The sequence below is a fragment of the Vespula pensylvanica genome, chromosome 1 (genome assembly GCF_014466175.1).
Source record: "Vespula pensylvanica isolate Volc-1 chromosome 1, ASM1446617v1, whole genome shotgun sequence".
NCBI classification, from domain to species: domain Eukaryota; kingdom Metazoa; phylum Arthropoda; class Insecta; order Hymenoptera; family Vespidae; genus Vespula; species Vespula pensylvanica.
The window spans coordinates 12,712,716-12,727,581 of record NC_057685.1 but is presented as its reverse complement, the minus strand read 5'-3'; the positions used below and the strand labels follow the sequence as shown (position 1 = coordinate 12,727,581).

Below are 14,866 nucleotides of genomic sequence, written 5' to 3'. Positions count from 1 at the left end.
CACGCGTTAGTAAATGCGCAAGCTGCATCGACTCCGGTCATCTTTCCTTCCGGTCGATGTAGCCTGAGAAGCTCATCGAATGTATAGAAATTTGAAAATGTATTCATCTATCTAATTTAATTGAATATTACTAATTGATCTTTTTCATTAGAACTTATGTACATAAATGTCTCTAAATATTTTCGTTAAAAGTTATTAATAATCAATATTAATGACAGAGAGAAAGAGAGAGAGAGAGAGAGAGAGAGAGAGAGAGATTTGCTGATTCCATAGTCGGAAAGATTCTAACAAAATGTTTGAAAACATGAGGAACACTGCATGTTCTTTTTATACTCTCAGTGATCGCTCTTGGCAAACATTTACACGTTCGTCTCTCGTATCTCAATAGATCGATTTCCAAGACTTCTACTTTCTCGAAGAAAACGTGAATACGAAAAGAAGAACTTTTCTAAATCGATGATCTTTTTCGATCGACGAAATCGAACTTCGTCATTGTTTCTAGTAAGCCAAATTCAGAGAGTGATTTCAAGATAATTCGATCGTTTTTCACGAAATAACGAGCTTCGAGTCCATCCTTTCTTCTCTTTTTGTTTTTGGAGAATTTCAGCAGAATGTTTATTCTTTCGATCTAAATGCTAACACAAGACCCATATTTTACAAAGTTTTAAGAAGAGGATAAGCTTTCTTTCTTCGTATGTCTAGATTTATCGACGATCTTCGGTGTTACGTACTCGTTCTCTGAGAATCAAATTGTCCGACGTTTACAAAGAGTATATGTATACATATTCAGTTTATAATCTTGTCCATAATTAGTATTATGACTTCGAGATATGCGTCGTTTCACACGATTTTTTTTACACTCGAATTTTACAACTATATTCATGAAATAATAATCACAAACAAGTGTTCTACTTTTTTAAATACACAGGATGATAATTGGGGTACACTAAGATCATACTTAAAAGTCTTATAACTCAGAAATTAAGCATTTCCGGGCCAATGTTGATAGAAACTAGTTTTCTTCTCTACATATAAGGAATTCATTCTTGAAGTTTTACCGTAATTTTATTACACCCTCTACTCTTGGAATCTTGCTAGAAAATGTTATGTTGTCAAATATTTTAGTGCAATAAAAATAAATAAATAAATAAACAAATAAATCAAAAAACCAAGGTGAATTTAAACGAATAAAGCTATACAGCAATATAAACATATACAAGTATACGTAGATATAGATGTTGCGGAAGAAAAGTATCGCACAGGAAGACGGAAAACGCGTGCTCCGTTCTTCTCGGTTTGAACGCGTGCACGAAGCGACGCGAAACCAGTTTAACCGTCGTGAAAGTACGCTGAAGGCTTCGTCAATGAAACCGGCGCAATCTCGAGCGAATATGCGGCTTTGCATTTTCGAATGACACGAAGGAAGTAAATACCAACACGTATTAGTATTAAAATGTTCTCCCCTCGAAATTCGTATGAAAATAAATATTATTCACACTTATAAAATATTCAAATTCTCTCCTTAATTTCCTTTTTATAAAAAACAAAAGATCAACTTTACAACAAATTTCGATATTCTATAAAAAAAAAGTTAATCGAAAATCGGGAAATATTTAGCCCCTTCATCGTTTCAAGAATATCACAAACTTATAATTTTATGAATTCCAACGTGGTGAAAAAGAAAAAAGAAAGAAGACTATGTAATTTATATAAAATAATTGCTTGTTAATAAAAATATATATTATGTGAATATTGAGCAAAAAAAAGAGAAAGAGATATGGTTGACATCATTACTATTTGGTTAAAGTAATAGGATTAATGTTCGATTAATATACCAAGTAAAAGATGAAAGGTGAAGACGTTAATGATCGGTAAAATCAAATGAATCTTTCCAACATCCATAAAAGCAAAAAGAATACTCGATAGCTCGTGGCGAAGGTGGTAGAAAAACTCGTTTTCAAAAACGGGGACGATTAATGCGCTAATCGAGAGGCATATAGGTACGATGAGAAGAGAAGAAGAAGAAGAAGAAGAAGAAGAAGAAGAAGAAGAAGCGAAGAAATGTCTGTATCCAGAAAGGCGCAACGTCAAAGCCTCGTCTCGAAGCAACCGAGCGTGATAAAACCGGCTTCGTCCACCTCGCGATTCTCCTTGCGATTCTTCTGCCGATTCAATTCTCCTCGCGGGATCGCTTCTCATCGTCATCGTTTCTAAGCGATCGGCAGCATCGTGCAAAAGCTGTCCTTCGTCGGCATTACGAACTAGCAGGTAGAGAAACGGAGACGAACTCTACAAAAAGCGATCGTAGAATTTATCTACCGACTAGCTCCCGGACCTGTGTTTATCCAGTGCACGCTTCGCGTTCCAGTTTCTCTCATCTCATCTTATCTCATCTCATCTTGAACTCGTCTCATCTCACCGAGTTGTTTTCTTGGCGCCGACTCGACCGATATGCAATTACGCTTTTCCGAACGATTACGAGGATTTAAAAAAAAGAAAAAAAAAGAAAAGGAAAAAGAAAAGAAAAGAAAAGAAAAAATCGAGGACTCTCTTTAGAAAGGAGATCTATTTGCATAACTTTCTCATTGGATTAATGTACCATGACGAATTATGATGAAATTCTTTCATTTCAGCAATCGTTCCTTTATGCCTGATATGATTGTTATAAATTTAGGATTATACAAGTCAAATTGTGATAAAAGCGTAGGATGAATGTTTGAGGGAACGATTTTCTTCGTAAATAAATCGCAATGATTTATAACGAGGATGCTTTATACTAGACCTGTCTACAGTAGTAATAATCTTGAGAAGTATGTAAAAATATCTGATCGATGAGGCTATTGGAGCAACCTTAATCTACGTATATTTTCTTTTTCTTTACATACAATACCAATCAATCGATAGACTCGAATAATCCTGAGCCAACGAAGATCAAGTGCTCTGCTGACGATGCATACGGAAGCGTCGATAGAACGTCGAAGTACGAATAGATTTAGATATAACTATCGATAGGAAAATACGAAAATTGTTTATTAATCACTCGATGGTTTAAAATCAATTTTTGTATAAGAAAGAAAAAGAAATAAGAAGAAAGAAAAACTATCTTCGATGTAAATAGCACACAATTCGCTTTAAAATACACAATATCTCTGAAGAACATGAAAAAAGTTAATGTCGGATCATTAAAGTGAAAGGAAAGTATTACAAAATGATAGAGTACCTGCAGATACGACAAAAATCTTTTCCACAATGAGGAAATCGACGTCGACTGGACTGTGGCATGATTAAAAAAATCTCGATGGATCAACAATTATTCGAATAGAAGAACGTACGTATCTACGGAAAAGTCGTTTCCGTAAGTGTGATGTACGGCGAGCACCCCGAAGACAAACTGAACGTGAATAACCTACAGAAAGCAAGGGGAAGTCCTCTCTCTTTCTCTCCCTACTGCCGACTCGCTACCGCCATTACTATCCTATACTTCAAGAACGAGACTTGATTGCTGCAAAGTATTCAGGTGACTGTCCCACTTCCGAGACAACCTCTCGACAATCTCGACAGGACTGGATACGAGACGACGAAGACGACGAAGACGACGGAAGAGTAGTAGGTAGTTAGGTAGGTAGATAGGTAGGTAGGTAGGTAGGTAGGTAAGTAGGTAGGTGGATAGGTAGGTTGATAGGTAGGTAGGCAGGTAGGTGGGTAGGTTGGTTGGTAGGTAGATGGGTAGATAGATAGACGTATACATATATTGGATAAGAGTAAGAGAAGGAGAAAAGAAGGAAAAGAAAAAGAAAGGACAAGACGTGCCGATTTATGCATCTCTCGTGACGGTGTTCATCTCAGTTCGTTCCTCTCTACCTCTCCCACGACTCGAATCGATAATAGCTAGGCCGTCTCGCGAGAAAGATCCGGAAGGCGATTCTTAGGTTCGTTCTTGAAGAGAAGAGAAAGCTTGGCTTATCGCGTAGGCGGCTTATCGTTGTTGGCATAAATCGTGGCTAGTTGGGGGTGGCTGAACGTCGTAGTTCGTCGACGGAATAATCCCATGGGGACGCTAAAAGTACGAACGGTCTGGAAGGGTGAGGACAAGAGGAAGAAGGAGAATGCAGGAGGGTATCGCCGGTTCTGCAGTTGCCAGAAGCAACCTTCATGAAAGGCTAATGAAGACGCGTCGCTCCGTATTCCCAGAAGCCCACGACTGGGACGCGGTCAGCTCGGCCTAACGACTTGCCGACTCCTCATGCTGGCTAAATTGCCGATTATCTCTCCACCATATCCGATATCGATCGCGAACCTCCCATCCTTTCTTCTCGCGGTTTCTATGTCATTCCGTATACATCCGAATCCGGATCAATGGGTAACGACTTCAAAAAAATATTACTCGTAATCGACCCAAAATCTTTTTCAGATAAAACCTTCGCAGGAGATCTCGCAAAAGATATTTCTAACAGGTATTTCTTTCTTGCAAATTCGAATTTATACATTAATCGAGGGAACGAAGAGAATTTATATGTATTTCGAATTCTATATTCCCCCGAATACTGTAGGGAATAAAAAACTTTCGTTATGACTTTTTCGAAAGCTCGCATCGCTGCATAAAATTCATTGAAAATTCTTCCTTCCGAACGAATAGAAAGAAAGAAAGGAAGAAAGAAAGAAGGAAGGAAGGAATATGTTGGGGAAAAGGAGATATCGAGGAGACAGAATATGAAAGAAAGAGATAGGACGAATAAAACATGTCACCAAGAGATGATGGAAAAAGAAAAAATTTGAAACTCTACCGGTAACGTAAATCGCTGGAATGCGGAGATTTCCCTAGAGAAGCTTAGCAATATGCCGGAATATCGGTCATCGTACTTCCCATCGAGCTTTTTCGCAAGCTCTTTTCTCTGTAAGGGATCAAATCAAATGAGTTTTTTTTTTCGTTTAACCAGTACTATATATATCCCCATTACAATCCAAGTTATTTTGATTATTCGACAAGAAAAATAAATCTTTATATTTATGCTTTATCGAAATGATTTTTTGTTCGCGAAGAAAATATCTGTTCACGACCCCTCGTTTCTTTGACAACTTGAGAGAACGAAAGAATTCCAATACTTGCCGTTTCCGCGAAGCTATCGTTTAACTCGGAGAGAAACTTTTATTTCGACGATAAGAAATATTGATCGAACGTAACGATGGATATCGACTTGTTTTCCCAAGTGACAAGATTCCATTGCAAACAACATCTATTATATTATATATCGAACACATGATCCCAGTAAATCAAGATTCTTACGAAACGTAACAAAAATTTATTCTTCTTACTTAAAGTCTATAAAAATTATTTTCATTAATATTTTGTAAGAGGAAGGTTGGACTCTTTAAAGTTAATGATAATAATAATAATACTTGAAAGACCGAGCATATCACTGGGTAAACAAACGTAATTTTTTCTATAGCTATTCGTACGGCTGTTTTGGCGCTGAAGTTATTAATGTAAAAGTTAAAAGCAAATGATTTTATCGTTATACGACGTGAACATCAATTTGTTTCAAGACGAGAATCGAATCGGAAAACAGCGGCTCTTGAATGTCCAGACTGTTCCATATTTACCTACTTCTTCAGTTTGCTCTTTTTCCAACGGTGCCATATTCTTTTTATTGAAATTTCAATGTCTCGTAGAGTCTCCACGAAGTATCTTTTTTATAATTAAATAAGTTTTTCCTTCTTGTAATAGAATTCTATGTTTACCGCTAGACTGTTATATGAAATTTGAAATTCGCGTCACGCCAACTATGGTACGTAATGATAAAATCATTTATTTTTAACTTTCACATTAATAACTTCAGCTAACAATAATTCATGGCTAAGAAAGCCGTATGAAAATCTGCGAATAACGCGCATTATAAAATTCACCGTAACGTGCCAATTACGGCGTGTAAAATGGAAAAGTCATTTATATTTCATCCAATTATTTAACCTCCAGTAATTTAATATTTTATGTAACCTACGAATACAATTTGGATAATGATAAATTTTCCCAAATTCGAGATCTCTGGTATTGACAAAAATTGTTGGTTTAATATTGTGGAATTAAGCGGATAACCTATATATCGAATAACGTACCATACTTACGCAAAACAATAGATAAATAATATTTATTTGAAGTGACAAATAATTGATCACACTAGCTCTTCACAGACAATAGATTGATTCGTCCCAGACAGACAACTAACAGCGAACAGACAGATGGACTTCGAGTATAGACAATGTATTTCCTTCCTAGATTTATTACAGTCTGACTTTAGACTTCAGACTTCAAATTAACTCATTACGTGCTACCGAATATATGTGTATGTGTATGTCTGCATATACGGTAGCACGTAATGAGTATAAATATATCTATGCATATAAGTATAAACATATATAAGTACGTGTATGACACTTCCACTTCTCGCCAACTATGCTATGTAATCGTTTATTTTATACCTGAAATTTCGACTTATTCGCGATACGTGTAGTCAAGAATCTTCTACTTCTTTTAAACCAAAGACGATCGAGAATTGTCTGTGATTGACGCGATATTTACTAAAATATTCTTTACAATTTTATATTGTCACGTATCAGAAAAAGAAACAAAGAAATAGAAAAATTTTAATCTACGACAAGTAACAATCCGATTGTTAATCCGTAAGATCGTAACTACGTAAACGACAATTCTACAAATCTTTGCAAGTTATTAAAATCGAGCAATACACTTGTATTATTACGCGTCGATCAGGTACCAGCGATAATTCAATGTGACAGGACACAATTTATATTCCACCCTCCGCAATAGGCAGCAACGTCCGATGGTGCTCGAGTCGATCATAAATTTAATTGTGTAACGAGCCAACGCCTCGTCTATTAGTACAGACGCATACACACGCATAGATTCATTTTCTCTCTTTCTTTGCGTGATAACAGCAAGTAATTATTGGTGACAGTTCGATGAACGATCGAACCAGGAATTCATTCATTTCCGTACCATAAACAGTTCGATCGAGCGAATAAAATAAGTCTCGTTAAAAGTAACAAAAAAAAAAAATAATAAACAACAATGTGGTATAAAGATTTGTGTGTGTGTGTGTGTGTTAAAGAAAGAAAATGTCTGATCGTTCGTGAATTTATTGACCTTCGTATGTACGTTTATTATTGATCTTGTATGTACCTAAAGAATGGATGAGGGATTGTGCTACTCGATCGTTGTCCAAAAAAAGCGAGACAAAAAGTGAAATAAAAAAAGAAATATCGAAAGTTTTTTTGTACATATATGGATGAATCGATGGACGGATCAAATAGAATGAAGAACAGTCAATCATAGTCGAGAATCGCAACCGATTTGTCGTTGAGAAAAGTATCTTACAAACAAAGCAACGTAATAGCGTAATATAACGTAACATAGCAATTTGTTAAATGTTATTTCTTTATTATATATAAAAATTTCACGATCTTATTCTTTACGATCTTATCTTTAATTTCATCCCAATAATAATAATAAAAAGTAAAGTGATAAAAAAAAGAAGAGAGAGAAAAGAAAAGAAAGTAAATATCATCGGTCTCGTTTAATTCTTCCTGTCCTTCTCCCAGATCCCAAAACATACTAGGTCTTGGTGAAAAGGGACGATCGTAAGTACTGCAAGGTACATTCGTGTTAACGAGGGAGAATTTCAATACTGCGGCTGCTCTAGGTACGAGCGAACGTAAGTCACGGCTTGCCAGACGTACCTCAGTATAAAGAGTTTACGAGGCGAGCCTAGGCAGAGCCAGTTAGTTCCACCTGGTAGTAAAAGGAGCAGTTAAAGTGTCTGAAATATCGCCTAAAGCGCACACATACATGAAGAAAAGGGGTTGGGGAGGGGGGTGGAAGAGAGTCTCGAATGAGAATGCGCAAGCATATACACTAATACATCCTAACCACCAAATAAACTCTCTATCCATCTCTTTCTGTCTCTTTTTCTTCTCTTTTTCTTTCTCACTATCTTTTAATCTTTTTCCTAATCTCAAATCGATTTGAAATTACAAATAAAAATCTTTAATTTTTCTTCAATTCGAAAAGAAAATTCATTTTCCTATTATAACATAGAAAATCGAATTCTGTAAAATACACGCACAACATACATGCATATATACGTGCATACATACATACGTATATAGACACACATACAAGTCTGAATAATACAAGCACCGTCCAGACGACTTTACATAATGGCCCGGAGAACTTTAAACTATGCATTTAATTTAATTAAGCAATTAGGAGAGAGCATGACGCTCGCTCTATCATTACGCAACGCTCGTAGACGGCTAACTGAATTACGGGCTTTGCGTTTCGCGGACGAGCAACGCGTTCCGAGACATCGATTAAATGTTCGCGCTCATTTCTGGTACGACGTCCCATCGAACCGGTATCTTTGAATTTTTCTTAAAACGATAAATGTTAATTATTTACATTAAATATATAACGCATACATTATCGGTTCTCTGGCTAAACACTCTCGGCTTTACGTAATGATAAAGAAGATTAAAAGTGTTCTCCTCGCTAATGAAATCTGCACTTCTTTTTCTAATATTTCTCTTAGCAAAAGAGAGAGAAAGAAAGGGAGAGAAAGATAGAGAACGGTGATAATGACTGATTGGTATTCAAATATATGCACGCTCTAGCAACTCTTCCAATATTACTCACTTATGATTCATCCGAATCATATCAACGCTCTTTTTGGATCGAGCCGAGTATAAAACATTTTCGAAAATAATACAAAACAATTATAAAAAAGAAAAAAATAAAAATAGAAAATAAAAAGAGAACAAACGAATCTAAAAATAGTTTCATATTATAACAGTGTCGTATCGTAATAATACCGTACCGAATTACTTTTCAATAACAATTTTTAACTTTCTTCGATTAAAGATATATTAGTATCAATCGAGATGAGATAAAACTATTTGTTTCTATTAACGACATTGATGATTAAAATGACAAAGAAACGGTGACTCATTAAACCAACGCTAACAGGCTTGCCTTGCGCGGGAACGTTCGCGTTAATGCGGAAAGATATTTATAAAATGAGAAAGAGAGAAAAAGAGAGAGAGAGAGAGAGAGAGACGAGAGAGACGAGAAATTGTAGCCAAGCGTAGACAGCCAGCCGATGTCCTGGGAATAGATCTCGAAACCTAGTTATGCGATTTATTCCGAGCGAGGTCGGCAACTATTCGCGAAAGCACGCGAAAGCTCGCGTGGCTTTCGGCTCGAGAAAGGTCATAGACACTGGAAGAAAGCTAAGCTATACGCTCGATCGAGCGTTCCCTTCGAGAGCGATAGGTATGCGCTTCGTTTCCTCCTTTCGAGGGAAAATCGAGCGATCGGCATTACCGATCGTTCTTTTCTATATTCGAAACACGTATACCTATACGTACTACATACCTACTAGATACGAGAATCGAGAAAGGAGAAACGATGATTTACCGTTTATCAATTAATTAATCGTCTATACGCGTTTGTGATTCCCTCATTGTATTCCTTTTAAATACTATATCCTTGTTCCTTTTACCATATTTAGAATAGAAATGCATATCAATGACATCGATCTAATTTCTCCGTTTGCTTCGTCGATTTTTTATTGGAAAATTGGTTTCAATAAAAGTTTTAAAGATCGATACAATATAGAAGAAAAATTTTTTACTTTCCTTATATCTCCCAGTTTTTTTCTTCTTCTCCATTTAATTTCTAATTAATTTAACATATGATCTTTTAGTATATAACAATGTAATATACGTACAGACTTTAACTTTTCCACGATTAACACCTACGACGTATAGATTTCTCTATTATTAAATATGTAAGATCTTCGACTGTGAGTCATCCTGTTTTTCATCTCATTTCTCTAGTTTTTGGCGATTATTACCTTCTCGCCGCCAACGTAGTGTCGTTAAAGAGTAACCAGAGAAGTTTTACGAGTGATGAGAAGAAAGCGAGATAAAGAAAGAAAGAGAGAGAAATCCGATAATCGGTAAATAATTCGGAAAATCGCAGTGCCACAGTATTTTCGCGCGAGACTGGTGCAAACTGCTTTATGGCCTTCGGCCGTCGTTACTAATGACATTAGCGTCGGGTGGTGCTCAAGGCACGTTAGAACGCGGCGACATTAATGAGCCGATTTATTAGCATAGTTTATAATACGGAAGGTATTAGATATAACACTTCACGAAGGGTCAAAACTATTATCATTTTGAAATACGAGCTTCGTGTAAAAAATCACAACGGGACAGTTAATTTTCTTTTTCTTCCACTTTTTTATAAAATAAAAATAGATAAAAAAAAGGGAGGGAGAGAAACTAGCCTGGCAAAAATTTCTTTCGATGATTTTTTTAACAAAGCGTAAGTCTGGACAATCCGAGAGAAACGATTTCCGCGAGAGTAGCCGCGATTATTCATTCTACCGTCTATACGGAACGTTTAGAAACGTATTGTGCGTGGTTATTGAACTCTTGGGAGAGTAATCGCCGCAATCCTCTCTCTTTCTCTTCCTCTCTTCCTCTTTCTCTCTCTCTCTCTCTCTTTTTCTTTCACATTCATCCTATTCATTCGTCTCTATCCTCTATCTTTTTTCTCCCTTAGACCATTATAATCGGGAATATATAGACATAGGTACTTATAATTATAAATAACAGGTACCTACGTGCATTCAAATGGATTACATAAGATTCACGTAGAAATACTGGCAATAAAAAAGGAAAGAAAGAGAGAAAGAGAGAGAGAAGACGCGAAAAATGACGTAGAGTCTTAGAGTTTATTAGCTAAGGTCCAGCGAGACCTCCTTTCAGTTAAACACAATGTGCACAGGGAATTGAAATAACTTTTTGAGCTTTCAACGACTACACTGGCCACGAACTTGCTACTTCACAAAGCTCTCTCTCTCTCTCTCTCTCTCTTTATTTCTCTCTCTCTCTCTCTCTCTCTCTCTCTCTCTCTCTCTCTCTCTCTCTCTCTCTCTCTCTCCTTTCTTTTCACTCTCGTGATAACAAGCCGTTGCAGGAAGGTACAACACGCTCGAGAGTTTCATTTTATGAAAGATCAAGAGGCATCGGAATAAACACGATACTACTTTTACTACCTAGACTGTAAAAAAAATAGCTAATGGAAGCACGTTAGAGAGATAACGAGGTCGAATTTGCGCCAAGAATACGTGTACCAATTTAGAAAGAGTCTCAATTAATCGTCCTTTTAATTATCTAATCTCTCAGAGTTTACTTTTTATATACAATCTTAAAATAATCTCTAGAGTATCTCTAAACGAATTTCTAATTTAATATGTTACATTTGTAATAAGACTTATCTTTCTTCTAAAAAAAAAAAAAAAGAAAAAAAGAGAAAAAGAGAGAAGGAAAACAAAAAAAAACTATCAAAGATTAGTTTTAACCCGTAATTATGTTTCCTGCACCATTTTTTAAAAGAACAATTTGTACCTATTTCTCGATCGGCAAACGCGAAACTATTCGCGTAGAAAAGAGATTTTCACGAAGTAGGTTCTTCCGTGTCCCGGGAGAAATTTCGCGTTGATCACTGAGCTTAGAAACGTTGAGCGATTTCTTAACGCGAAAGTCCGGCAACATGCCACGAACGGACCGCCTGGTGTATACACAAGTTCGTTCGAAGATAAACGATCCTTAACTCACAAACGAGAGAACCTTTCTCTCTTCGAACTTCTTCTTCATCTTTTCTCTACTTTGTCTACTTCGATTTCGATTCAAGGACAAAAAGTATCGGTGATCCGACGAACCGACTGATCCATTGGTAAGAAAAGCGATTTCGTGTTCGCCAACACGCTCCTGTAATTTCACACTTTACGACTAACTCCGTTCCTCACCAAACGTTTTCGATAAAGGCTCCAATTTTTATGAACGCCACCCGTAGCGCCAGCTGAAAGGGAAAAACTATCGGAAAACAATTCAAGTCGGTCAAGCTTCGCATACGAAATCGCGATAGAAACACATTCAAATTTTTCCACCTTCTATCTGGCAATATCATGGTGGGTGATTTGAACAAAAAAAAAAAAAAAAGGAAAAAGGAAAAGCAAAAGAGAAAAAAAGATAGACGATAAGCTAGATGAATTTATAGGAAAAAAAGAGAAAGAAAAACAAGTGAAATAAAAATTGAAAAATTTACGAGCGAGAGAGGTATTATTGGTGCAACTACTTTATTCTCTCTTCCTACCTAGACTCGACCCAGTTCCGAATTTTAAACATATATTTAAATATATATATAATATATATAATATATATATATATATATATTTATACACACATATACATATATATTGTATGTACATATATCGTCTCGCTTTCTCCATTGTCTTTTCATATATTCTCTCTCTCTCTCTTTCTTTCTTTCTTTCTTTCTCTTTCTCTTTCTCTCTCTCTCTCTCTCTCTCTCTCTCTCTCTCTCTCTCTCTCTCTCTCTCTCTCTCTCTATCTATCTATCTATCTCACTCTTTGTAACGTAGAAGAGAAGGCAGGTTTCGATACACGTTCGCGATTAAAACTAGACTCTCCGTTGGCTAGATTATGACTCTCGTTAGTGGTACAGAACGTACCTAGCCGAATCGGAAAATAGCTCGAGCGAATATCGGCGTCGATAGCACCGGCTCAGCCGCGATAATTTCCAGTGAGTTAGCTAGCTAGCTAGCTAGTTTTAACCTTCACCGTGTTAACACCGATTCAAGACGTGGACCGTGAACATATGTATGTATGTACGTGAATCGTTCGCCGTTCTAAAGTCGAGAGTATTTATATCCCTGGAACTCTACGAGTTTATGTATGTATGTACATATGTATATATGTATAAAGTGAACCTTCTCAGCTTGACTCGTCGTTACATCACCATCGAATTTCAACGCAATCCATTAACATCTCGTTAAGATAATCGAAATCGATAATAAAAAGAAAGAAAAGAAAAGAAAAGGAAAGAAAATCATTAATTCGTGTACTCATTAAATCGGAATATTACTTACTTCGTTTGAAAGCCTTCGAATTCTTCCTGTTGTTCACTGATCGAAGCCTCGAGATCCAAATACGCTCCGTAATCGCCATCTTTGTAAAGTTGAAGAGCCGTATCATCGAGCTGTAACAAAATTAAACATTCGTGAGCCAAATTGTCTCCTTCTTTCTTCCTATCAATCAACAATTATGTTTCTGATATGTGTTAGATATCTTTCTCAATCTTTCTCTATCTCTCTGCTCTTCTTTTCGAATTCTTAAGAAAGATTCGAACGCAAGGAAAAGAAAGAAAAAGAGAGAGAAAGAGAGAGAAGGGAGAGAGAGAGAGAGAGAGAGAGAGAAAACGTGACCCATATTTCTAAAAACTTCAGTTTCAAAATAGTTTTCAGCCGGTGAAACGACGCCCGGCAAAACACCAGCATTTATAATGCTCTCCTGCTGCATTTCTCCGGTTTCTAGGCGCCCTCCATTCGAAGGAAGAACCTCATGCACTGTTACGAAAGACCAAATGCTTGTGTAATACTTCTTTAGGCTGAACGCATGACCAGAAAACTCGGTTAAGATTTTTCGGTCGTTAAAAACATTTATCTAAAAGCGATTAGTCACGTTGACTTCGACTAATTGATTCTGCGAGATTGAAACGACAATTTCGATTTCAATAACTATTGTAATAGGTTCTAGTAGAGTTTCGTTATAACTATTGATTCCATAACGTTATCTACTTCGAAACGTAGATACTCTAAATCGGCTCGTTCGCAATCGTGTAAAGTTAAATGTCAACGGATCTGGAAACCTGATAATCTGTGTACGGTTATCACCGAAAGACTGAGCGATAATGTAAAGGACAAAACGTAGCTAAATCGATATTATCGGTTAATAGATTGCGTAGCTCGTTCGTTGCTATGTATTTCGTGCTGTCATAATATTACTTTAAAACGAATAAACAAACATCTGACAAAGTATGTACATGTTCTCGAGTACTCTACTCGACTTTGTTTACACCGTTCAAATGGTATGTGCTTTTGAACAACATTTCTTCATTAAAAACGTATACATATATACTTTATATATAAATCCTAAGAAGTTTAAACGCTATCAGAAAACAATTCTCTTTCTAAATATGTTAAAACGTTCATCAAACATTACTTTGCTAGATCCAACGAAAAAAAAAAAAAAAAATAGAAGAAAAAAAGAAAGAAAAAAAAATGAAAAAGATAAAAATAGATATCTATTTTCTTTGAAATTGTCAAACAACAATTCTGTTGATAAATTCGAAAATAAACGTTTTGATTTTGTTTTCGCAACAGCATTCGAAGGGTGGCACGTTGACACAAAAGACATTGTCGACATGTAAACGACGTCTACGTGGAATTTACGACGGCGGATCGAGTAAGGCTTCGCCCGTTTTCGAGTAGGTTTCATCAGATTTCTCGGCACATTGCTCGTCTTGCGTAGGACGACGCTTCTCACTCTCCTGGAACAGCTTTGTTTGTTCAAAGTCATATGGATGTTATGCAGCCTCTCTGCCTCTCCTTTTCCTCTCCCAAACCCCTTTTACCCAGCCTGCCTGCTTTTCTATCATCTTCGAGTTTCCAACGCTTGCGAAAGGAGAGAAAGACAATAGCGAAGATAGGATGCTTTCGAGGATATCGTTGGCGTCACTCGACCGCTTGATCTCCGTCAAAGAAATTTTCTTCCTGAATATTATTTCGTTCATGGTCTTAATTATTCGATTCCATGTTCGTTAGAAAAATATTCGATGCATAATGAAACGCGAAATATAAATTGGAAATACTCTACCTCATTTAAACATAGTTTAAGATTAAGATAAAAATTATATTTTATT

At 36.4% G+C, this 14,866-nt stretch overlaps 1 protein-coding gene across 3 annotated transcripts in view; it reads right to left on the bottom strand.

The window, feature by feature from the left end:
* The window catches only part of LOC122629281 (FH1/FH2 domain-containing protein 3), a 62,915-nt gene that overhangs the window by 28,212 nt on the left and 19,837 nt on the right, over positions 1-14,866 (bottom strand). For all 3 annotated transcript variants that reach the window (XM_043812826.1, XM_043812662.1, XM_043812746.1), the window contains one exon: positions 13,035-13,144. In XM_043812826.1, coding sequence (XP_043668761.1) covers positions 13,035-13,144 — 110 coding nt within the window. The remainder of the gene's footprint in view (positions 1-13,034; positions 13,145-14,866) is intronic.